We start from the raw sequence: 24415 nt of genomic DNA, 5'->3' as shown, positions 1-24415 counted from the left end.
TTCTGAAACAATGTAAGCTTGCGAGATGAAGATGGTGGATCGGGCTAGGTAACTACAGCTGTAGTTCAACATGCCTGTCTGTCTCTCTACCTCTTCAAAAACCATAGACCTCATTTGTCCATCTCTGACTCACTCACCCACTCATTCTCCTGTAGGCTATTTGACCACTAGAGACAGAACAAATGTTCTAGGATTTTTCTCTCGTGCTACAGAGCTGTATAGACTCAACACTGACCTTGTGGGGACCTCTGCTGGTGTTTTCCTGAACTTACAGCACTTAACAACTGCTGCTTGGTGTGATGAATATATACTGAACAGCAATATAAATACCTGTACTTCCTGTACTCCCTGACGAAGGCCATGCAGCCGAAACGCGTCGGTTTTTAACAACTTTGTTTCTATTGAACATGCCATACTAATAAAGGCATTTTAATTAATTATATGAAGAGTGCCTTGGTCCTCCTTTCTTTTTGATGACCTATTTACACCTTTTACCAAAGAGCACCCTCTATCTACCAAAATATACTATAGTGTACCTCAGTAGCGCTTCCCTTCCTCCTCTTTCTACAAATTGTAAAGGGTTGATCCCATGTTTCATGAGCTAAAATGAAATGAAAGATCCCAGAAATGTTCTGCAAGCACAAGAAGTGTATTTCTCTAAAGTGTTGGTACAAATTTGTTTACATCCCTGTTAGTGAGCATTTCCCCTTTGCCAAAATAATCCATACACTTGACAGGTGTGGCATATCAAGAACCTGATTAAACAGCATGATCATTACACAGGTGCACCTTGTGATGGGGACAACAAAATGGCACTAAAATGTGCAGTTTGTCACAGAACACAATGCCACAGAGCATGCAATTGGCAAGTTGACTGCAGGATTGTTGCCAGAGAATTTCTCTACCGTATGCCACCAACATTGTTTTAGAGAATTTGGCACTACGTCCAACCGGCCTCACAACAGCAGACCACGTGCAACCACGCCAGCCTAGGACCTCAACATCTGGCTTCTTCACCTGCGGGATTGTCTGAGACCAACTCCCCGGAGAGCTGACAAAACTGTGTTTGCACAACTGAAGAATTTCTGCACAAACTGTCAGAAACCGTCTAACGGAAGCTCATCTGCGTGCTGGTCGTCCTCACCAGGGTCTTGCTCTGACTGCAATTGTGGGTTGTACCCGACTTCAGTGGGCAAATGCTCACATTTGATGACCACTGGCATGCTGGAGAAGTGTGCTCTTCACAGATAAATCCCGGTTTCAGCTGTACCAGACAGATGGCAGACAGTGTGTATGGCGTAATATGGGCGGCCGGTTTGCTGATGTCACAGAGCGGAGCGGTGGGGTTATGGTATGGGCAGGCATACGGACAACAAATAAAATGGCATTTTATGGATGGCAATTTGAATGTACAGACATGTCGTGATGAGATCCTGATGCCCATTGTCGTGCCATTCATCCGCCGCCACCACCTCATGTTTCAGCATGATAAAGCACAGTCCCATGCCGCAAGGATCTGTAAACAATTCCTGGAAGCTGAAAATGTCCCAGTTCTTCCATGGCCTGCCTACTCACCAGACATGTCACCCATTGAGCATGTTTGGGATGCTCTGGATCAACATGTACAACAGCGTGCTAAATCGCGTTAGCTGCTAATGCTAGTTAGCTGTCCAGCTAGCTAATAAATGTAATGAGTCAGAACAAATGTAGCTAGCTTTACAGCCTGATACCAGTGATGGTGTAGGCCTAAATCAGCATGTTGTGTCTGCAACAGTAACTTCTAAACCAAAGCTTGAATATGTTACCTACATTAATGTAGCCGAAGATTATAGGGTTCCCTAGGAAACACACACCAACAATTTGGTTCCTACCCTGTCACAATAACTTCTCCCTGGCATTTTCATTCGTTGTCATGTCAAACAATACTCTAATCAAATTGCCCACTATTATATTCTAAATACAGAATTATAATAATCATTCTATTTTCATGATTCCAACAGTTCACCCAAGTGTTTTGATATAAAACGCAAGTCAAATCATAATTGCAACATTTGATTAACTTCTACTTGCACACAATCCCGGATCCGGGAGCACCCCATCAGTAAAAAAAGCTGACTAGCATAGCCTAGCATAGCCTCACAAGTAAATACTAGCATCTAAATATCATTAAATCACAAGTCCAAGACACCAGATGAAAGATACACATCTTGTGAATCCAGCCATCATTTCTGATTTTTAAAATGTTTTACAGGGAAGACACAATATGTATTTCTATTAGCTAACCACGATAGCAAAAGACACAACTTTTTTTTCCCACCATTTTTTTCCTGCATAGGTAGCTATCACAATTTCGACCAAATAAAGATATAAATAGTCACTAACCAAGAAACAACTTCATCAGATGACAGTCTGATAACATATTTATTGTATAGCATATGTTTTGTTAGAAAAATGTGCATATTTCAGGTATAAATCATAGTTTTACATTGCAGCCACCATCACAACTCTCACCAAAGCAACTAGAATAACTACAGAGACCAACGCGAATTACCTAAATACTCATCATAAAACATTTATGAAAAATACACAGCGTACAGCAAATGAAAGACAAACATCTTGTGAATCCAGCCAATATTTCAGATTTCTTACAGCGAAAACACAATATAGCACAATATTAGCTTACTACAATAGCCAACCACACAACAGCATTGATTCAAGCCAACAATAGCGATAACGAATAAACCAGCAAAATATATTAATTTTTTCACTAACCTTCTCAAACTTCTTCAGATGACAGTCCTATAACATCATATTACACAATACATATAGAGTTTGTTCGAAAATGTGCATATTTAGCGGCACAAATCGTGGTTATACAATGAGAATAGTAGCCAAGCTGCCAACAAAATGTCGTGAGAAATCTTTGGAGAGGCACCTAATCTAATCAATAACTAATCATAAACTTGACTAAAAAATACAGGTTGGACAGCAAATGAAAGATACATTAGTTCTTAATGTAACCGCTGTGTTAGATTTTAAAAATGAACGTCACTATGACATACAGCGTGCGTTAAAGCGAGACAGCACCGAAATTAATGGCGGAATAGTAGTTTGACATTTTTCAACAGAACAACGAATTAACATCATAAATACTTCTTACTTTTTGATGAGCTCCCATCAGAATCTTGGGCAAGTTGTCCTTTGTCCAGAGGAATCGTTGCTCGGTTGTAGATTGTCGCCTTCAACTTTGGAATTAGCAGTAAACATTAGCCATGTGGCGAAGACGTGCCCAACTCACTATAACGCAGCACAAAGAAATATCCGAAAATCGCAATATACTGATATAAACTGATATAACTCGGTTTAAAATAACACCATTATGATGTCTTTAACACCTATATCGAATAAAATCAGAGCCGGATATATCTAAGGCCTATAACGGGAGCTTTCCAGAACGCCATCCTGAGGTCTGTCTTGCGTCATGGCGATTGTTGAAAAGACTGCACCCCACGTTCCAAGACCCTTTATATGGCCTCAGATCTGCCTAGCAACTCCATTCCAATTCTCACTATTTGCTGACATCTAGGGGAAGGCGTATGCAGTGCATCTCGACCAATAGAAGACATGCAAATTAATAAACTGACCCCAGAACAGCCTGCCTGATTTCAGATTTCTCACTTCCTCACAGGAAGTTTGCTCCAACTTGAGTTCTGTTTTACTCACAGATATAATTCAAACGGTTTTAGAAACTAGAGAGTGTTCTCTATCCAATAGTAATAATAATATGCATATTGTACGAGCAAGAATAGAGTACGAGGCAGTTTAATTTGGGAACGAAATTTTTACAAAGTGAAAACAGCACCCCCTATTGAGAAAAGGTTGATTAAAAATAATTAGATTGATTTTTCGCAAATATCGTGCAGCTCTACGTGGCAGTGTGGAAATGATCTCAAATAAGTGCAAGAAATGCAGAAATGGATGAAAATGCAGTGAATTATTTTGAAGTTTAATTGAACAGAATAAACAATATGAATGGAGAAAGACCCATTGAAATCACTTGGAATGTATGTGTTGCCACCCTAGGGTCACGCACTACTCAAAGAAAATTTAGAATTTGTATAATTCCAAAATATAAAATATATTAAAATACTGTCATACTGTCAAAATTAGAAAAATATCTTGATATTATATGTTCGCCATATCGCCCAGCCCTAGTTCCAGCTAATATCTAGCAACTTCGCACAGCCATTGAAGAGGAGTGGAACAAGATTCCACAGTCAACAGCCTGATCAACTCTATGTGAAGGAGATGTGTCGAGCTACATGAGGCAAGTGGTGGTCACACCACGCTTCGAGGTATATACAGTGTCGCCGACGCCACCTCCGCTCCCATGGACTGTGAGCTCTCGCTCTCCTTGGCCGGCGTGAGCAAGACATTTAAGCGTGTTAACCCTCGCAAGGCTGCCAGCACAGATGGCATCCACATGCGCAGACCAGCTGGCTGGAGTGTTTACAGACATATTCAATCTCTCTCTATCCTAGTCAGTTGTACCCACTTGCTTTAAGATGTTCACGATTGTTCCTGTACCCAAGAAAGCGAAATTAACTTAAATAAATGACTATCGACCCGTAGCACTCACTTCTGTCATCACGAAGTGCTTTGAGAGGCTAGTTAAGGATCATATCACCTCCAACGCCCCAATAGATCCACAGATGACGAAATCGCCGTCGCACTCCACACTGCCCTATCCCCCGGACAAGACGAATACCTATTTAATAATGCTGTTCATTGACTACAGCTCAGCCTTCAACACCATAGTACCCTCCAAGCTCATCATTAAGCTTCGGGTCCTGGGTCTGAACCCCGCCCTGTGCAACTGGGTCCTGGACTTCCTGACGGGCCGCCCCCAGGTTCTGAAGGTACTGTAGGCAACAACACCTCCACTACGCTTATCCTCAACACAGGGGCCCCACAAGGGTGCATGCTCAGCCCCCTCCTGTACTCCCTGTTTACCCATGACTGTGTGGACGACGAGACAGACTACAGGGAGGATATGAGGGCCCTGGTGGAGTGGCGACAGGGAAACAACATCTCTCTCAACGTCAACAAAATAAAGGAGCATGCCCCCATCTTCAGGAGACAGCAGAGGGAGCATGCCCCTATCCACATCGACAGGCCGCATTGGAGAAGGTGAAAAGCTTCAAGTTCCTCAGCGTACACATCACTGACAATCTGAAATGGTCCAACCACAAAGACAGTGTGGTGAAAAGGGGGATAGTCAGTTGTACAACTGAATGCCTTCAACTGAAATGTGTCTTCCGCATTTAAGCCAACCCCTCTGAATCAGAGAGGTGCGGGGGGCTGCCATAATCGACATCCATGTCTTCAGCCTTGCTCAGGGGCAGAACGACAGATTTTTACCTTGTCAGCTCGGGGATTCTCCAGCAACCTTTCAGTTACTGGCCCAACACTCTAACCACTCAGCTACTTGCAGAAGGCTCCACCCTCACAAACCTTTACAGATGCACCTTCGACAGCATCCTGTCGGGCTGTCACCGCCTGGTATGGCAACAGTACCGTCCGCAACCGCAGGGCTCACCAGAGGGTGGTATTGTCTGCTCATCGCATCACCGGGGGCACACTGCCTGCCCTCCAGGACATCTACAGCACCCAGTGTCACAGGAAGGTCAAGAAGATCATCAAGGACCTCAGCCACCCAAGCCGAGTGACTTGTTCACCCCACTACCATCTAGAAGGTGAGGTCAGTACAGGTGCATCAAAGCTGGGACTGAGATACTGAAAAACAGCTTAAATCTCAAGTTCATTGTACTGTTAAATACTCACCACTAGCCGGGCCCCGCCCAGTACCATGCCCTGAACTTTAGTCATTGTCACTAGCCGGCTACCTCCCGGTTACTCTACCAAGCACCTTAGAGGCTGCTGCCCTATGTACATAGTCATGGAACACTGGTTACTTTAATAATGGAACACTGGTCACTTTAATAATGTTTACATACTATTTTACACACATCATATGTATTTACTGTATTCTAGTCAAAGCCTATCCTATTTAACTATTGCTGTACATATAATATTGTTCAGATATACTACATATTCTATCCATATAGTCTACACATCCCATCACATACATACATACATACATACATACATACACACACACACACACACACACACACACACACACACACACACACACACACACACACACACACACACACACACACACACACACACACACACACACACACACACACACACACACACACACACACACACATACATACATACATACATACATACATACATACATACATACATACATACATACATACATACATACATACATACATACATACATACATACAGTACCAGTCAAAAGTTTAGACACACCTACTCAATCAAGGGTTTTCCTTTATTTTTACTATTTTCTACATTGTATAATAATAGTGAAGACATCAAGACTATGAAATAACACATATGGAATCATGTAGTAACCAAAAAAGTGTTACATTTTTTTTTTTTATATATTTGAGATTCTTCAAAGTAGCCACCCTTAGCCTTGATGACATCTTTGCACACTCTTGGCATTCTCTCAACCAGCTTCATGATAGATAGATAGATAGATAGATAGATAGATAGATAGATAGATAGATAGATAGATAGATAGATAGATAGATAGATAGATAGATAGATAGATAGATAGATAGATAGATAGATAGATAGATAGATAGATAGATAGATAGATAGATAGATAGATTGATAGATAGATAGATAGATAGATAGATATACACTACCTTTCAAAAGTTTGAGGTCACTTAGAAATGGCCTTGTTTTTGAAAGAAAATCACTTTTTGTCCATTAAAATAACATCAAATTGATCAGAAATACAGTGTAGACATTGTTAATATTGTAAATGACTATTGTAACTGGAAACGGCAGATTTTTTATGGAATATCTACATAGGCGTACGGAGGCCCATTATCAGCAATCATCGCTCCTGTGTTCCAATGCCATGTTGTGTTAGCTAATCCAAGTTTATAATTTTAAAAGGCTAATTGATCGTTAGAAACCCCTTTTGCAATTATGTTAGCACAGCTGAAAACTGTTAAAATTAGCCTTCAGTTTCTTGGCAATTTCTCGCATGGAATAGTCTTCATTTCTCAGATCAAGAATAGACTGATGAGTTTCAGAAGAAAGTGCTTTGTTTCTGGCCATTTTGAGCCTGTAGTCGAACGCACAAATGCTGATGCTCCAGATACTCAACTAGCCTAAAGAAGGCCAGTTTTATTGCTTCTTTTGTCAGAACAACAGTTTTCAGCTGTGCTAACATAATTGCAAAAGGGGTTTCTAATGATCTGTTTTAAAATGATAAACTTGGATTAGCTAACATAACGTGCCATTGGAACTCAGAAGTGATGGCTGCTGATAATAGGCCTCCGTACGTCTATGTAGATATTCCAGCCGCTACAATAGTCATTTATAACATTAACAATGTCTACACTGATGAATTTGATGTTGTTTTTCTAGACAAAAAATTTAATTTGCTTTCAAAAACAAGGACATTTCTAAGTGACCCCAAACTTTTGAACGGTAGTGTATATATTTATACTCCGACATTGCTCATACTAATATTTCGATATTTCTTCATATATTTCTTATATATTCTTTTGCGTTTTAAATTTTGTGTTTATTGTTAGATATTACTGCACTGTTTGAGCTAGGACAACAAGCATTTTGCTACATCCTCAATATATCTGCTAAATATGTGTATGCGACCAATAACATTTTATTTGATATTATTTGAGATACTGACAGGTTTTCTGATTCTCACCCCTACCTTTTTAAAAAAAGATATCTATGACCAACAGATGCATATCTGTATTCCCATCATATGAAATCCATAGAGTATGGCCTAAAACATTTATTTAAATTGACTGATTTCCTTATATGAACTGTAACTCAGTAAAATCTTTGAAATTGTTGCATGTTGCGTTTTATATTTTTGTTCAGTGTAGTTGGTGAATTTGTCAAGTATTTGCAAAAAAACGTTCCTACTTTTGTCACTAGATGTCAGTAGTAATACTGTTGGATGATGTGTTCTCATTTATTGAAATGTATGTTTTTAGACAATACATTTTCACAAAAATGTAATTTAGTTAAAAACTCCAAACTGTCTTGATAAGGCTTCTTGAAGGTGTCAACTTTACATAGACATTTGTTAGATGTCTGCGGAAGTTCATCTACAACCTAATCTGACTACCAATATATATTTTCTATCTGAGTTTTCCCTAAAACAAGTCCCAGCCCTAAAGTGCCAAAAACCTCCCCAAAAAAGTGTAAAAACGTTCTAGCCAATTTAGCAGAATATTTTTTATTTTAAAAATAAAATGATATGATAAGGACTATTTTCCCCACATGTTATTGAAATATGACACCTATTTAGATGTCCAGAATAATAAAAAAATGAACTATGTCATTTATTTTAGGCCTGTCGTACCCATAAATCGATTATACCCCATAAATGTAATTCAGAGGTAATTAACATATTTGTCCATAAGGTAGAGCTCTAACCTGCCTATAAGGTTATCTGGTATCTGGAATGACCTGACAGTTATACAGGAGTCCTCTGTTCATGTTCACTGTCACACTTCCACACCGTGTGACTGACTGCCAACAGCTGTCTTTCACCAGTCTGCTGGCCTGTGTATGCTTGGGACAGATTCTATTAAAATATCACTCTCCTCTAATTGAACCCATGCAAACAACAAGACTAACACACACACACACACACACACACACACACACACAGAGAGAGAGAGAGATTCACATAAACATCCACACACACATACACTATCATATTAGGCTATGTCTAGAGAGCTGAACACATACACATGTATGCATCTAAAACTCATAAAAAGTATTGAAGCACTGGGTGCAATAAAAGAGCCAGTGCTTCCTGTTTGTAAACTTTGATCTCACTACCAGGTGCATTGCAAGACTAAACCCTACATGTGTAATCAGGATCTCCTTGTTTTCCCCAGGTATCACATTCTTTCCTGGTTAGAGTCCGTGTGCCTTCGGTCCCCGGATCAAATGTCTCTTTCTGTCTTTGACAACCACTCTGGTTCCTGCGAACCACAAAAAACTCCTGTGCAGCTGCAGCTGCTCCAACCGTCTTGCCTCAGCACACTCCATATAGTATATTTGCATGCACAGTGTGGATATCATGTATCTGTACAAGTGACAATGCAGTAAGTCTTTGTGTTTATGAAAATAGAACCTTGCAGCAAGCATGCAAGTTAGAGCCGAATTTGACATGTGCAGTAAGCTAATATTTTTCTTGTGTGTGTTTGTGCTAGGGGATCTCTTTAACAGATGCTGTTAAATCAAATTATGCCCTACTGTATTGCACCAACTCTCACTGTCTTTCTGTCTGTCACTGACCTCCTGTTTTGAGCCTGAGCTTGACGTGATTGATTGCCCACTGGGCACGACATAATTTCAACATCTCGTTTTGATTTACATTTGATTGAGTTGTCAAGTAACATGAATTCAAAGTGAAATCAACAAAAAAACGTCACAATGTCATTGAATTTAGCTTAAAAGTTAGGTGAAAAAATGACAAAATTTATTTACATTGGGGACTTTTTGTCAATCCAATCAGTTTCCCACATAAATTATTTTATGACGTGGAAACCACGTTAATTCAACAAGTTCTGAGAATGACACAAATATTAATTTTCACAAAGTCTGCTGCCTCAGTTTGTATGATAGCAATTTGAATATACTCCAGAATGTTATGAAGAGTGATCAGATGAATTGTAATTAATTGCAAAAGTCCCCCTTTGCCATGCAAATGAACTGAATCCCAAAAAAGCATTTCCACTGCATTTCAGCCCTGCCACAAAAGGACCAGCTGACATCATGTCAGTGATTCTCTCGTTAACACAGGTGTGAGTGTTGATGAGGACAAGGCTGGAGATCACTCTGTCATGCTGTTCAAATAGCAGACTGGAAGCTTCAAAAGGAGGGTGTTGCTTGGAATCATTGTTCTTCCTCTGTCAATCATGGTTACCTGCAAGGAAACACGTGCCGCCATCATTGCTTTGCACAAGGCAAGGAAATTTCTGCCAGTAAGATTGCACCTAAATCAACCATTTATCGGATCATCAAGAACTTCAAGGAGAGCGATTCAATTGTTGTGAAGAACGCTTCAGGGCGCCCAAGAAAGTCCAGCAAGCGCCAGGACCGTCTCCTAAAGTTGATTCAGCTGCGGGATCGGGGTACCACCAGCACAGAGCTTGCTCAGGAATGGCAGCCGGCAGGTGTGAGTGCATCTGCACGCACAGTGAGGCAAAGACTTTTGGAGGATGGCCTGGTGTCAAGAAGGGCAGCAAAGAAGCCACATCTCTCCAGGAAAAACATCAGGGACAGACTGATATTATGCAAAAGGTGCAGGGATTGGACTGCTGAGGACTGGGGTAAAGTCATTTTCTCTGATGAATCCCCTTTGCGATTGTTTGGGGCATCCAGAAAAAAGCTTGTCCGGAGAAGACAAGGTGAACGCTGCCATCAGTCCTGTGTCATGCCAACAGTAAAGCATCCTGAGTGTCCCGGCCGTCTGAAGAAGAAGGTGACCAAAGCGCAGCGTAGTAAGTGGTCATCATTTTTAAAATAAAAACTGATCACTGAAATACAAAAAAACAACGAGAACGACCGAAACAGTTCTGTCTGGTGCAGACACAAAAAACAGAAAACTACCCACAACACACAGGTGGGAAAAGGCTGCCTAAGTATGGTTCTCAATCAGAGACAACGATAGACAGCTGTCTCTGATTGAGAGCCACACACGGCCAAACACAAAGAAATAGAAAACATAGAAAAATTAACATAGAATGCCCATCCCAACTCACGCCCTGACCAAACCAAATTAGAGACATAAAAAGGATCTCTAAGGTCAGGGTGTGACACTGAGACCATTTATGTGTGGGGTTTCTTCTCAGCCAAGGGAGTGGGCTCACTCACAATTTTGCCTAAGAACACAGCCATGATTAAAAAATAGTACCAACACATCCTCCGAGAGCAACTTCTCCCAACCATCCAGGAACAGTTTGGTGACGAACAATGCCTTTTCCAGCATGATGGAGCACCTTTCCATAAGGAAAAAGTGATAACTAAGTGGCTCGGGGAACAAAACATTGATATTTTGGGTCCATGGCCAGGAAACTCCCCAGACCTTAATACCATTGAGAACTTGTGGTGAATCCTCAAGAGACAGGTGGACAAACTGTAACGGCAGCCTTCCTCCTCTTCGTCTGAAGAGGAGGTGTAGCAGGGATCGGACCAAGATGCAGCGTATTTGGGGCTCAACATATTTAATAAAGATAAACAGTGAACACTTAACAATAACAAAATAACAAAATGTGGCAAACCGATACAGTCCTAGCTGGTGCAGAGAAAACACAGAGACAGGAAACAACCACCCACAAATCCCCAACACAAAACAAGCCACCTATACATGATTCCCAATCAGGGACAACGATTGACAGCTGCCTCTGATTGAGAACCATATTAGGCCGAACACAGAAACAGACAAACTAGACACACAACATAGAATGCCCACCCAGCTCACGTCCTGACCAACACTAAAACAAGCAAAACACATAAGAACTATGGTCAGGACGTGACACAAACAAAACCCCTCAAATTCTGACAAACTCCAAGCATTGATTATGCAAGAATGGGCTGCCATCAGTCAGGATGTGGCCCAGAAGTTAATTGACAGCATGTCAAGGCGGTTTGCAGAGGTCTTGAAAAAGAAGGGTCAACACTGCAAATATTGACTCTTTGCATCAACTTCATGTAATTGTCAATAAAAGCCTTTGACACTTATGAAATGCTTGTAATTATTATTCAGTATTCCATAGTAACATCTGACAAAAATATCTAAAGACACTGAAGCCGCAAACTTTGTGAAAATGTATATTCGTGTCATTCTCAAAACTTTTGGCCACGACTGTACTGTATATGGAGGCCCATCTGTATGGTGTCCAACCTTACAGATGGGACATAAAAAGGCAGAAGTGGGTGTCCGAGATCAAAGACAAGCTGGCCAAGGAGCCTATCAGCTGGGCTCCTGACCCCCTAAGAGAGCTTTGGGACGAACCACCAAAGACACCAAGCACCACTAAATTAGGAACCTGGCAGAAGAAGGTTTGTCCCTGTCAGGATCCCACTGCTGGCCACATCATACCTGCTGCTCAGAACAACACTTCAGCTACCAAGCAGGAGTCTCAAGGCAATTCTCCTCCTTCCCAATCGGAGGGCAAAATAAAGACCCCTCTAGTGCCTCTACACGGGAGTCCCGGATCAAGACCAAGCAGGTGGTGAAGACTGTGACCAGCGGCGTTCAGGAGAGGAGTGTGGGAACTACATTTCTGACAGAGCTAATTTGTATGGTGGCTCCACCGCCAGGGGAGGAGATAGACAGGACACTGAGCAAGAGGGTGTCGCTCGCACTCCACAGAAAGTGCTCCAAAGTGTCGAAACTGACCCTCAGCTGGAAGCAGGAGAAGGAGAAGGAGCGGAATGTAACGACAATTTGGAGATGGGCACACCTGTAGCGTGGACACAGAGGAAAGTGGGTACTCTGAGGCGGAGAAAAGGACCCTTGAGGCGGAGGGCGGCCAAGCTAAACCTGGACAGACAGACAACTCTAAACCTGGACAGATGGACAGCACTGAACCTGGGCAGACAGAGAGCAATGAACCTCCTGGACAGACAGATAGTTCTAAACCTGGACAGATAGACATCACTAAACCAGGATAGACAGACAGCACTGAAGCTGGACAGACAGACAGCTCTAAACCTGGACAGACAGACATCTCTAAACCTGGACAGACAGACAGCACTGGGTCATCCGGGGAGGCCATGCAGAGGGATAGTGACGGCATCTCACCTAAAGGGAAAGTTGAGTCATGGGTGAGGGTCAAAAGACCCTCCAGCTCAGTGTGAGTTCAATGTTCTTTGCAACAGTGTGTTGACTGTATTAACATTCGTGTACAAGCGATGGTGCATGACGGTCCCTCATTAAACGTTCCCCTAAGTATGTAAGGGATACTGTAAATACACCTAAATAACTTGATATAGCACATTTGTTGCTCAAATAAAACAGTTTAATGCAAAACTTGTTCAGAGCTTTACAATGGAAATGAACGTTGCCATGATTGATGATTGTTTCATTTTTTTGTTAAATATTTGGGTGATTGTTCTTCGCAGGAGCAAAAAGGAGTTGGATGACGCCAACAAGATCAACGCTCTCTCAAGGAAGTACAGTGCCGTGGGCAATCTGAACAGCCGCTGGCAGAACTGGTCCTCGACGAACACAGTCAACCAGAAGCTCAACCCCTCCAGTGAGGACTTTGACTGTGAATACTCCATGTCCCTACGCCTCCACCAAGGCGAGGATGGTTACGGACGCCCCAAGGAGGACACCAAAACAGCCGAACGTGCCAGGCGAGCCGAGCAACACATCCACGGTGAGATAGCCGACATGTGCTATGTGATCAGGACTATGAACGACCCAGATCTGGACGGGAAGACCCGCGTCACTTTCAGAGAACTGTTTAATAGATACGTACGCGTCTCTGACAAGGACGTGTGGATTCTTCTGAGAGCCAAGAGGCATGGGAAGGTGGCATTCGACGGGGAGATGCTGTGGCAAGGGCAGGATGATGGTGTTATCATGTGACCTCCTCTCTTGTGGAACCAAGTGTATTCGGAAAAGTATTCAGATCCCTTCCCTTTTTCCACATTTTGTTACATTATAGCCTTATTCTAAAATTGATTAAATATTTTTTTCCTCATCAATCTACACACAATATCCCATAATCCCAAAGTGAAAAAAGGTTTTTAGACATTTTTGCAAATGTATTACAAATAAAAAACAGATACCTTATGTACATAAGTATTCAGGCACTTTGCTATGAGTCTCGAAATTGAGCTTCGGTGCATCCTGTATACATTGATCATCCTCGTTTCTACAACTTGATTAGAGTCCACCTGTGGTCAATTGAATCGATTGGACATCATTTGAAAAGGCACACACCTGTCTTTATAAAGTTCCACAGTTGACAGTGCATGTCAGACCAAAAACCAAGCCTTGAGGTCGAAGGAATTGACCATAGAGCTCCCAGACAGAATTGTGTCAAGGCACATCGGAGCATTTTCAGGAATATCTGTATCAACTGGAAATCTGTCCATTAAGCTTGAATTGGGGACATGAACCTGACTGAACTCAGATGTGGGCACATTGGCAGCGTTTAGACAGGCAGCCCAAATCGGATATTCTTTTACGTCTAATCAGATCTGAATAAGATCTGATGTGAAAAGATCTGATGTGATTGGTCAAAAGACCACTTAGTGGAAAAAATATCCTAATTTGGATGCCTGTGTGAACGCAGCCCTTGTGACCATGTTTGACATCCTAAATGTAAAATACGCTTGATATTGTATTAATCAACAAAAAAATTATCGGCTAAACTTGGTGTCAGTTTAGTCTCTGATACGTATTGTCTACTTTTTTTGAATGACCATACTTTCTATTTGTCAATCTACTCATTTGAATGTCATTGTTATGGAGTTAAATCCTGGGACTTTGTTGATTAGTGAACTCTTAATAACCATAGCCCAAACTTATCAACTGTGTTAGACAAGTAAAGTTCACCTAACATTGCATGATTTCCTCTCAAATGATACAGGACATAATCTATGTGAGCTGGTCGTATTGTGTTGGACAACATACTGTACCTAATCGAGACATCAAGCAATTTTCTAAACTTTTGGCGTTCTTGGGAGAAAGAACAATTAATTAAATGATCTAATATCCATTGAGTTGATAAGGAATCATGATCATGTCTTTAACAGGAAATACCTGTAACTACCTGTAACATTAGTTACACTATGTCCTGATCATGTACTGTATGTTTCTCCCTTTCGGTGACATTTATTTGACCGTTTACCTTTATTTAACTAGGCAAGTCAGTTAAGAATAAATTCTTATTTACAATGACAGGATTTCAATGGGACTCCCAATCACAGCCAGATGTGATACAGCTTGGATTTGAACCAGGGACTGTAGTGATGCCCCTTACACTGAGATGCAGTGGCTTAGACCGCTGCGCCACTCGGGAGCCCGAGTGTGTACATTTGTGTACATCATATATTCTCAAGAGGACCACAATGGAAATATTTGTAACTTTTTGATGTCATCCTTCATGATTTGAATTGCATTTACACTGTATCCTCGTGTGGTTGTATTGTGTTTAAAAATGTATATTTAATTAAGGAATACAAAATATTGATTTGCCCTTTATGAATGCGGAATACACCTGACTTTGCTCATTCGTAAAAGAGGAACAGAATTGTTCTCAGGGTTCCTTGTTCCAGTGTATTCAGTACATGATGTATACTGTGGCAAACAATTCATTCTCTTTTTTTCCTGGCAGTCTGATGCCATCCACAGTCTTTGGTTGACTTGTCTTTGTTGATCTTCCTTCTTTTTTTTCGCTCTGAAGTTTTAAAGTTGAAATGTGATAGACACAGCTTGCACACACACACACGCCCACACAAACAAATGTCCTTTGTACTCTGAGGTATGTTCTGATGATTAAGCCCATCTATGAGGAACTGATTTTTCCTACCTCACCATGCCAGACTGGTAATACCACTAAATGTATGTCACCCAGTTAAATATAAACGTCAGTGATAAGGAGCATAACACCTCCCACAGCTACAGTGGCCTATGGCTTGCTTGTTCCTCAGGCACATATCTAACTGGAAGCCAAAGCTGATGCTGGTAGGAATAGACATTAAAAGATGTTCTGGAATACACTCACTGGAAATGTATTGGAATGTCAGCGGGTGTAATTATAGGAGCACCTTGGCTTTGACTACAGCATTGTGAGAGACTCCAGAACAGAGCAGTGCTTCTCACATCAGACACTGATGCACAGACAGCCTTCTTTAACACCTGCTGCTGGCTCCTTCACTGACTTCTACCTCTAAAGAGGTTTTATATGCACACTTTATCTGTGAGTATAGAATTGTTTTTATTATTTGAATATTGCTCTTATCATTTTAAGTGGTTATAGTATTTATTAATATTTTATTTTTTATTGGCCCATCCACTACCGCCCCTCTTCGGAGGACAAAAATAACTGTTTTTACAGCTTTTTCTTTTTGGTTAACATGTAAATTCTACAAACATTTTAAATACATGGCACTTCATTTTTTTTACACGGTAGTTACAAAGCAAGAATATAGTTAATAATAGTAATTCATAACGGGAATAGTAGTAAATAATGTTTTGTACTGTAAGAACAATGTAAGAATGCATTGGTTATAGTTGGAATCCACAGCGGTGAAACTGAATCTGAGACCGTTGTATAGCATCTGACTGTTTTGAATTGAAAATCTGTGTTGAAAACCAATAGCATTAACTTTCAATCAGATAGCAGACCGATTGGATGTAAAGAGAACAGCACCACTTGCTTCACAGAGATGTGATAAGAGAGGGCTGGGAAGATAATCCAATGAATAGGAGTAGTACTCTGAGGGACAAAATAGTCAGTCCCCATTAAAACGTATTAGTATTGCAGTGTTGGACAAATAACAATTGAATACATTTTACAGTAAGGCTGTAATGTCACAAAATGTGGAAAAAGTCAAGGGGTCCGAATACTTTCCGAAGACACTCTATCTATAATCGCTAACAAAGGACAGACGCGGAAACACAACAATAATGCTTCCTTTCCAACAACTCCTGAAGTCTTTACCCTTTAGTAATGGAAAAATGGTTGCAAAATTTAGGTCACTTTTTCCTGTAACTTTCCCAAAGTTTTCTAGAAATCCTGGTTGGAAGATAATCAAAATCAAGGGGGAATAAGCAGGAAATCCAGAATCCTCCAACTAGAATTGTATTATTATTATTTAACTAGGCAAGGTCAGTTAAGAACAAATTCCTATTTACAATGACGGCCTACACCGGCCAAACTCAGACGACGCTGGGCCAATTGTGCACCGCTCTATGGGACTCCCAATCACAGCCGGTTGTGATACAGTGTCACAACTTCCGCCGAAGTCGGTCCCTCTCCTTGTTCGGGCGGCGTTCGGCGGTCGACGTCATCAACCTTCTAGCCATCGCTGATCCTCTTTTCATTTTCCATTGGTTTTGTCTTGTCTACCATCACACCTGGTTCCAATCCCATCAATTACATGTTGTGTATTTAACCCTCTGTTCCCCCTCATTGTCCTTGTTGGTAAATGTTTGTTTGTAAGCTATGTGCAAGATATGTTCTGGTGTGCGACGGGTTTTGTACCCACGTGTATTATTTTGTATATTTTGGTTTTCTGAGTTTTTGAGCACTTATTAAATTGCTCCGTTTTATACCAAGTTCGATCTCCTGCCCCTGACTTCCCTGCCACCAGCACGCACCCTTACAGAATCACCGACCAGGACAATGAGGGGGAACAGAGGGTTAAATACACATGTAATGAATGGGATTGGAACCAGGTGTGATACAAGACAAAACCAAAGGAAAATGAAAAGAGGATCAGCGATGGCTAGAAGGTCGGCGACTTCAACCGAACAAGGAGAGGGACCAACTTCGGTGGAAGTCGTGACATACAGTCTGGATTCGAACCAGGTTGTCTGTAGTGACGCCTATAGCACAGAGATGTAGAGTCTTACACCACTGCGCCACACCTGTAGGTACAGGGATTAGGAGAAAGTGACTGGTAGCAGGATTAATAATGATAATAATAGTAAACAGTATGGCAGCAGCATGTAAACAGAAGTAATAGTGACCAGTAGCAGGATTAATAATAATAATAATAGTACACAGTATGGCAGCAGCATGTAAACAGAAGTAATAGTGACCAGTAGCAGGATAAATTATAATAATAATAATAGTAAACAGTATGGCAGCAGCATGTAAACAGAAGTAATAGTGACCAGTAGCAGGATAAAGTATAATAATAATAGTAAACAGTATGGCAGCAGCATGTAAACAGAGGTAAAAGTGACCAGTAGCAGGATAAATAATAATAATAATAATAATAGTAAACAGTGTGGCAGCAGCATGTAAACAGGAGTAATAGTGACCAGTAGCAGGATAAATAGATAGATACTAAATGGTATTGGCAATCAATAATCAATGAATCAGCAGCGTAGTGGTCGTAAAACATTTCAGCAATAATACTTTTATTAGAAGCTGTTTAGAAGTCTGTTGGTCCTAGCCTTGATGCACCAGTACCACCTGCCAGAGAGGATCATGGGGAAAAGTCTGTGTCTTGGGTGACTGGAGCCTTTGGCAATTTTTCAGGCCTTTCTCTGACACCGCCTGACATGACGTCCTGGGTGGCTGGTAGCTCACCCCCAGTGATGCTCTGGGCTGTCAGCACCACCATCTGTAGGGCCATCCGGTCGAGGTCGGTGCAGTTGCCATACTTAGTAATGTGGATACCGAGGAACTTGAAGCTCTTGACTCCTCTCGACTGTAAAAAACAAAAAAACAATAACGAAGCTATTCACTGAGTATACTAAACATTATTAACACCTGCTCTTTCCATGACATAGACTGACCAGGTGAACGCTATGGTCCCTTTTTGATGTCACTTAAATACACTTCAATCAGTGTAGATGAAGGGGAGGAGACAGGTTGAAGAAGGATTTTTAAGGCTTGAGACAATTGAGACATGGATTATGTATGTGTGCCATTCAGAGGGTGAATGACAAGACAAAATATTTAGGTGCCTTTGAACGGGGTATGGTAGTAGGTGCCAGGCGCACTGATTTGCGTCAAGAACTGCAACGCTGCTGGGTTTTTCACGCTCAACAATTTCCCGCGTGTATCAAGAATGGTCCACCGACCAAAGGACATCTTCCCAACGGTGGGAAGTATTGCAGTCAACATGGGCCATCATCCCTTAGGAACGCTTTCGACACCTTGTAGAGTCCATTCCCCGATGAATTGAGGCTGTTCTGAGGGCAAAAGGGAGGCATGCAACTCAATATTAGGAAGGTGCTCCAGTACGAGTCAATGTGCAGGGGTACGAGGTAGTTGAGGTAATTGAGGTAATATAGTATGTACATGTGGGTAGGGGTAAAAGTGACTAAGCAATCAGGATATACAGTATAATAAACAGAGTAGCAGCAGCGCCAGGTGCCCCATTCAAAGCCAAGGCGAAGTCAGCTCAAAACAAACGTGAATTATGCTAGGCTAAGTAGGATTCTGTGTTTACTTTTCACATGCAAAAATGATTGCTTTTTGATAAAAATGTTTTATATGCCTTCAAAACAGAGATTTGATGGAAAAGAGATATCTGTTTCTGGACGATGCACCATGCTGCCTTGTTGACAACATGACCGAGCCACAGATTACGGTTTCATTTGAGAAGGGCACTCCTCCCTCACCGCGTTCATGTCACGGGCCATTGACCGGTGCACCATGGCTAAGGTTAATAGAACTCCCTCGGTGATGGGTTTCTGGCACATTTGTTTCTTGAACGGTAGGCTTAATGGAGTTGCCATCAACCAGATGCATCCGGTTTTAAGGGATACAGCTAATTCAACCTAGCTTCCTTTTTTTTGCTGATAACCGGAAAAGTTTTACTCTGCCCAATATCTGTCCACAAAAATAAGCCCATGAAGTGAGTAATTTTTGTATGGAGGTCAATGAGTGTCGAATTTGGTCAACAAAAAGTGTAGTTACTAATTTTCTACATGAGGTATATTTGATTCAATATCAGTAATGGTTAGGTTGTTACAAATGCACTGATATAAGTGGACACACATTTCGTCAATTTACCCCGACTTTATATTGGAGTTGTTCCTGTGGTCAGAGCTAGATAGAGGACTCATCACCATTTTAAAGTAGTCAACTGGGTGGGGATTCCTATGAGTTGGGAGTAATCAGCCAATGAAGAAGAAAATGTACTTCTTTAAAATGGAGATGGGCAGCGCTGGAGATCAGTAGCGCTGCCCATGCAGTCACAGACTTTATAATAGCGCTGATACAAAGATTAGTCCTCTATCTATCTCTATGGCATGTTGTTCACATCCCTTTCATTAGCTAAATGGTCCACCCCTCCTGCCTTCCATCTTTGAGGACATGTATTTCCATTGTTAGAGCGGTCACTCGAATATCTTGTCAATATAATAGACAATCCTTGGTTACCTGCGCTCAAATGTGAAAGCCTGTGATTGGACGATGTTGCAGTTGCCGCGCTCTATATAATTTTTGGCCTGGTCATCCGCCATCTATTCTTACAGTGCAATTGCTATGGATACCACAATGGTGTTTGCAAAGAGGGAAAGGAGTCCATTCACATGATATACCGATCAGTATTAACACGCAGGCGTCAGTCGGTATTTGAAACCCTGTGTAGCGTTGCTTCGAAAGCGCTGTGATGAAAATACTAGAGAATAGATCTTTCTCTTCAATAATGATTTACATTCTATGCCGGTGTGGGTAAATGTAGAGCAACCGTTTGCATAATTAGTCTACATTTGTGACGCGCGCTGTTACCGTGCGGTGCTTGCGGTCTGCACCTGTTCACTAACATGCCCGTGGTGAGTGCTCCATCTGCGTAGGAAACATCACTTTTTGACATTTGAAAGCCTTTTATTTGCATTAAATAGATAGCGCGTTATTTCTGCCGAGTATCTACAGTAAGGTCTGGTTTAGGAATTATGCCATGTAGACAAGCGAACGGCTTTGCTCAGACCAGTGATAATAGCCTTTAGTTTCGTAAGGCGACGTTGTGGACATTCTGTGAAGAAGGCAAGACGCTATAGATCGCCATAGTGTGCAGTTCCGCGATGCTCGGCCAGTCACCTCACCTTATTGGAGGCATCTTGTGGATCCAGAATCCAATGAGAGGTATGTTTGGTGGGTTTATAACCTATGGGAGTATACTTATAATGAAACCCTCCTCTGTGTCAGGTGTGACGAGAATTATTGTGGACAGGTGGACAGGTTGCCAGGTTGCCTATCTCATGATCTTTAAGTGTTGCCATGCACTGATCCTATCACTTTCAAACCCGAAACGGTCTCTCTGGTTTCACTTCTCCAGTAAAAATGTAACGTGTTTTGGTGTAATCAACACCTACCATCACTAATTTGAAATGCAACATTTGTTCAAACTGAACCGTGTGATCATCATGTGTAATGTTAAGTGTGTATCATTCATGTGTTGTCCTGGGTCACCCCTGCATCTCCTGGGATTGTGTTATTATTATGTAGGACTGGTGAGGAAAAGTCTAACCTCCTATTTAGCCCATATGACCAGACTGCAGACTCAGGTCTATTCAACATGTCCTTGCTCTAAATATTGTTATACCATTTAACAATTTTCTCAACGACCAACTTCACTGTGGTGACACTTAGCTATATTTGCAGATAAGGTATGCCTTTATCTGCAGAAATGATTCTGACGCTGCAATATTCTCTTGCTTTGCAGAGATTGTGTGTAGATATGTGAGCTGCAAGTCAGAGAGACAAAATGTACCTTGGTCCTACTCTCTAGCCTGCAAAAATGTCCTGTAACGAATATAAGTGCGTGTAGGCTGTTCTGTGATTGAGTCCTTTCTATGCTGAGTTTAAACAACCTGGATTCAGGGGTAGACAACATAGTAAACATAAATCCGGGACACTCCATTTAGTATGATATGGTATGTATTCATTTGTTTATGTCCATTATGGTTGGGCGGTATCATGATTTTCATACCGTCGCGCCGTCCTAGTCTTATATCGGAATATGAGGCGACATATTGACAGGTTGTGTTTTATATTAAAAGTCAAGTGATTTTTGTTTTGTTACTTCAATAGAGTGATCGGGGACGTGCATCTATAGTTTTCCTTCACAGAAAATGTACTGAACAAAAATACGAACGCAACATGTAAAGTGTTGGTTTCATGAGCTGAAATTTGCATACGCACAAAAAGCTTATTTCTCTAAAATGTTGTGCACAGATTTGTTTACAACCCTGTTATTATTTCCCCTTTGCCGAGATTATCCATCCACCTGACAGGTGTGTCATATTAAGCAGCATGGTCATTACGCAGGTGTACCTTGTGCTGGGGACAATAAAAGGCCACTTTAAAATGTGCAGTTTTGTCACACGACACAACGCCACAGTTGTCTCAAGTTTTGCGGGAGCCTGCAGTTGACATGCTGACTACAGGAATCTTTACTAGAGCTGTTGCCAGAGAATTGAATGTTAATTTCTCTACCATAAGCTGCCTCCAAAGTTGTTTTAGAGAATTTGGCAGTGTATTTCTGTCTGTAATAAAGCCCTTTGTGGGGGAAAAACTCATTCTGATTGGCTGGGCCTGGCTCCCCAGTGGGTGGGACTAACCCACGGCTGCCCCCCTGCCCAGTCCTGTGAAATACATAGGTTATTGCCTAATCATTTTATTTTTAATTGACTGATTTCCTTATGAACTGTCACTGAGTAAAACCTTAGAAATTGTTGCGTGTTGCGATTTTTTAAATATTTTTTCATTATGTCAAAATCGTGAGACAGCCTATGGGCAGACACCGTGCCTCCCTCAATCTTCACACACACACACTCTTGATTAAAGACCAGTGCTGTTACAAATGTGCTGTTCTACTTGATGGTGCCTCTATGTGATGAAGCCTAACTTAATACTGCCGTGAAAACATGTAGAGGACATAGTTCTCATAAAGTTGTCTGTCACAACTGGTGTCGCTTCATGACAAGTGATACGAACAGTCATGACAATGTCCCGCTGCATGATCTGCTGTATGACAGTGAAAGCTTATCTTGCACATACTGACATAAGTTGTTATGACTGCTTATGTCATCTGTTGCATAATACTTGGGACACTGTAAGCGGCTTTGTGGCTGAGGGTTCCAGTGAACTGTTACAGAACATTGCTTAACACCATGCCCAAACCGGACGTCCGCCACCGTGCGCAAATTGATTTCGTCCCCCCACACCAAACGCGATCACGACACGCATGTTGAAATATCAAAACAAACTCCAATTCTATTAATTTGAGGACAGGTCGAAAAGCGTTAAACATTTATGGCTTTTTAGCTAGCTAGCTTGCCGTTGCTTAACCCTTGATTTAAAAACAGTGTTTACCCCTTTGGCCGAGTCTGTCCATTCCCTTCAGTCTGGCCTCTCTCTGCTTAGCCGCTCTAATGCATTCTACCCCGACCCTCCTCACGGTGCGTCCATTCAGAAGCCTAAATCGAATCCCTCAGTTCCGCCGGCCCAGAGCCCTGGCGTCAGCGAGGCCTCTCAGCCCAGGGGAAGATGCTGGCTACACTTCCCGAGGAACCTGACAGGCTCTTTGTTGAACCTCAGCACTAGCCTCTTTCACTTTGTTTACTCAGGGCTTTGTGGAAGCACCCACAGTATAGGGAGAAAACACGTTTAACAGCACCTACGTGGTATCAGACTTAACCTCAAAGCTGTGGTTGTCAGTGATACACACAAATATGAATGTCTTCTAGCTGTTTCTTCTGTGCTCTAGTCATTCAGTAGCCTACAACCTCAGTAGTATCTTTGGCCATATTCTAGTCAATAAAAGCGGTTAGGATGGAAAATATATTGTGCCAGATACATTATGGTTTCAAAATACCCACAAATTGTCTTCATATTCACAGAGAAGCCTGTATTTTGTCAGTCACTGATTAGAGAACCTCCTATTCCTCCCACTGAGTTTGTGTAACTGCCAATTTCCTGAAGTGGATTAGATGTAAATTGGAAGGCGTCCTTTTTTTTTTTTTTTACACAGACACACTCAATTTATATACTGAGCCAGAGTCACACACAGAGATACAGGGAAGAGGTAACGCAGTCTAATTTTAGACCTGATGAATATGCAATTGACGCAAGGCACTGAGAGCACGTACCTGCTGATGTCTCCCATGTGTACTGTAACATCAGGTCCTGTAGTTTTACTGTCTGTCGAAAGAATCAATTCACTCAGTCAACGGCATGAATTACCTTTTTTAAACGGGCTTTCACACCAAATTGGTTTGGTGCAGTTTTTCCGAACTCTGCATTTTAACCCCTTTGTTTGGTTTGTTTGCACTCGGGAGCGCTGTAAAAGGGTGGTCTCGGTCCGGTTCATTTCGTATCGTGGTGCGGGTTGCTGCCGGTGAAAAATGCAGTCCGGACCAAACACAGGAAAAGAAACAGAGTTGCGCAATATTATTGGTTGTTTGACTGCGAGCATTTGATGGAACAAACGCAGTATCATATCTTGATACGGCTGAAACATTGTGAATAGCAGCGCATCCGATGCAGATTAGGGGAGACGGGGGCCTATACTGGGATATAGACTACCGAATATG

The 24415-nt window shown here is 41.7% G+C and overlaps 2 protein-coding genes across 4 annotated transcripts in view; both read left to right on the top strand.

Moving 5' to 3' along the window:
* Nucleotides 1-12048: 12048 nt before the first annotated feature.
* abrab (actin binding Rho activating protein b) lies at nt 12049-14161 on the top strand. Its single transcript, XM_055875772.1, is given in 4 exon segments — nt 12049-12372; nt 12375-12598; nt 12600-13031; nt 13300-14161. Coding segments are annotated over 4 exon segments (1452 nt in total). The 3' UTR covers nt 13772-14161.
* Nucleotides 14162-15977: 1816 nt separating this feature from the next.
* The window catches only part of samd12 (sterile alpha motif domain containing 12), a 115264-nt gene continuing 106826 nt past the window's right edge, over nt 15978-24415 (top strand). For 2 of the 3 annotated variants that reach the window (XM_055876041.1, XM_055876040.1), the window contains exon 1: nt 20172-20963. In XM_055876041.1, coding sequence (XP_055732016.1) covers nt 20903-20963 — 61 coding nt within the window. In that variant the 5' untranslated portion in view covers nt 20172-20902. Of the gene's footprint in view, nt 16113-20171; nt 20964-24415 lie in introns of those variants that run through there. The other variant, XM_055876044.1, reaches the window with a different exon arrangement.

Source organism: Salvelinus fontinalis, chromosome 22, assembly GCF_029448725.1.
Source record: "Salvelinus fontinalis isolate EN_2023a chromosome 22, ASM2944872v1, whole genome shotgun sequence".
Taxonomy (NCBI): domain Eukaryota; kingdom Metazoa; phylum Chordata; class Actinopteri; order Salmoniformes; family Salmonidae; genus Salvelinus; species Salvelinus fontinalis.
Note: the sequence above shows the minus strand (reverse complement) of the source record. Positions and strands in the feature narration are given on the sequence as shown.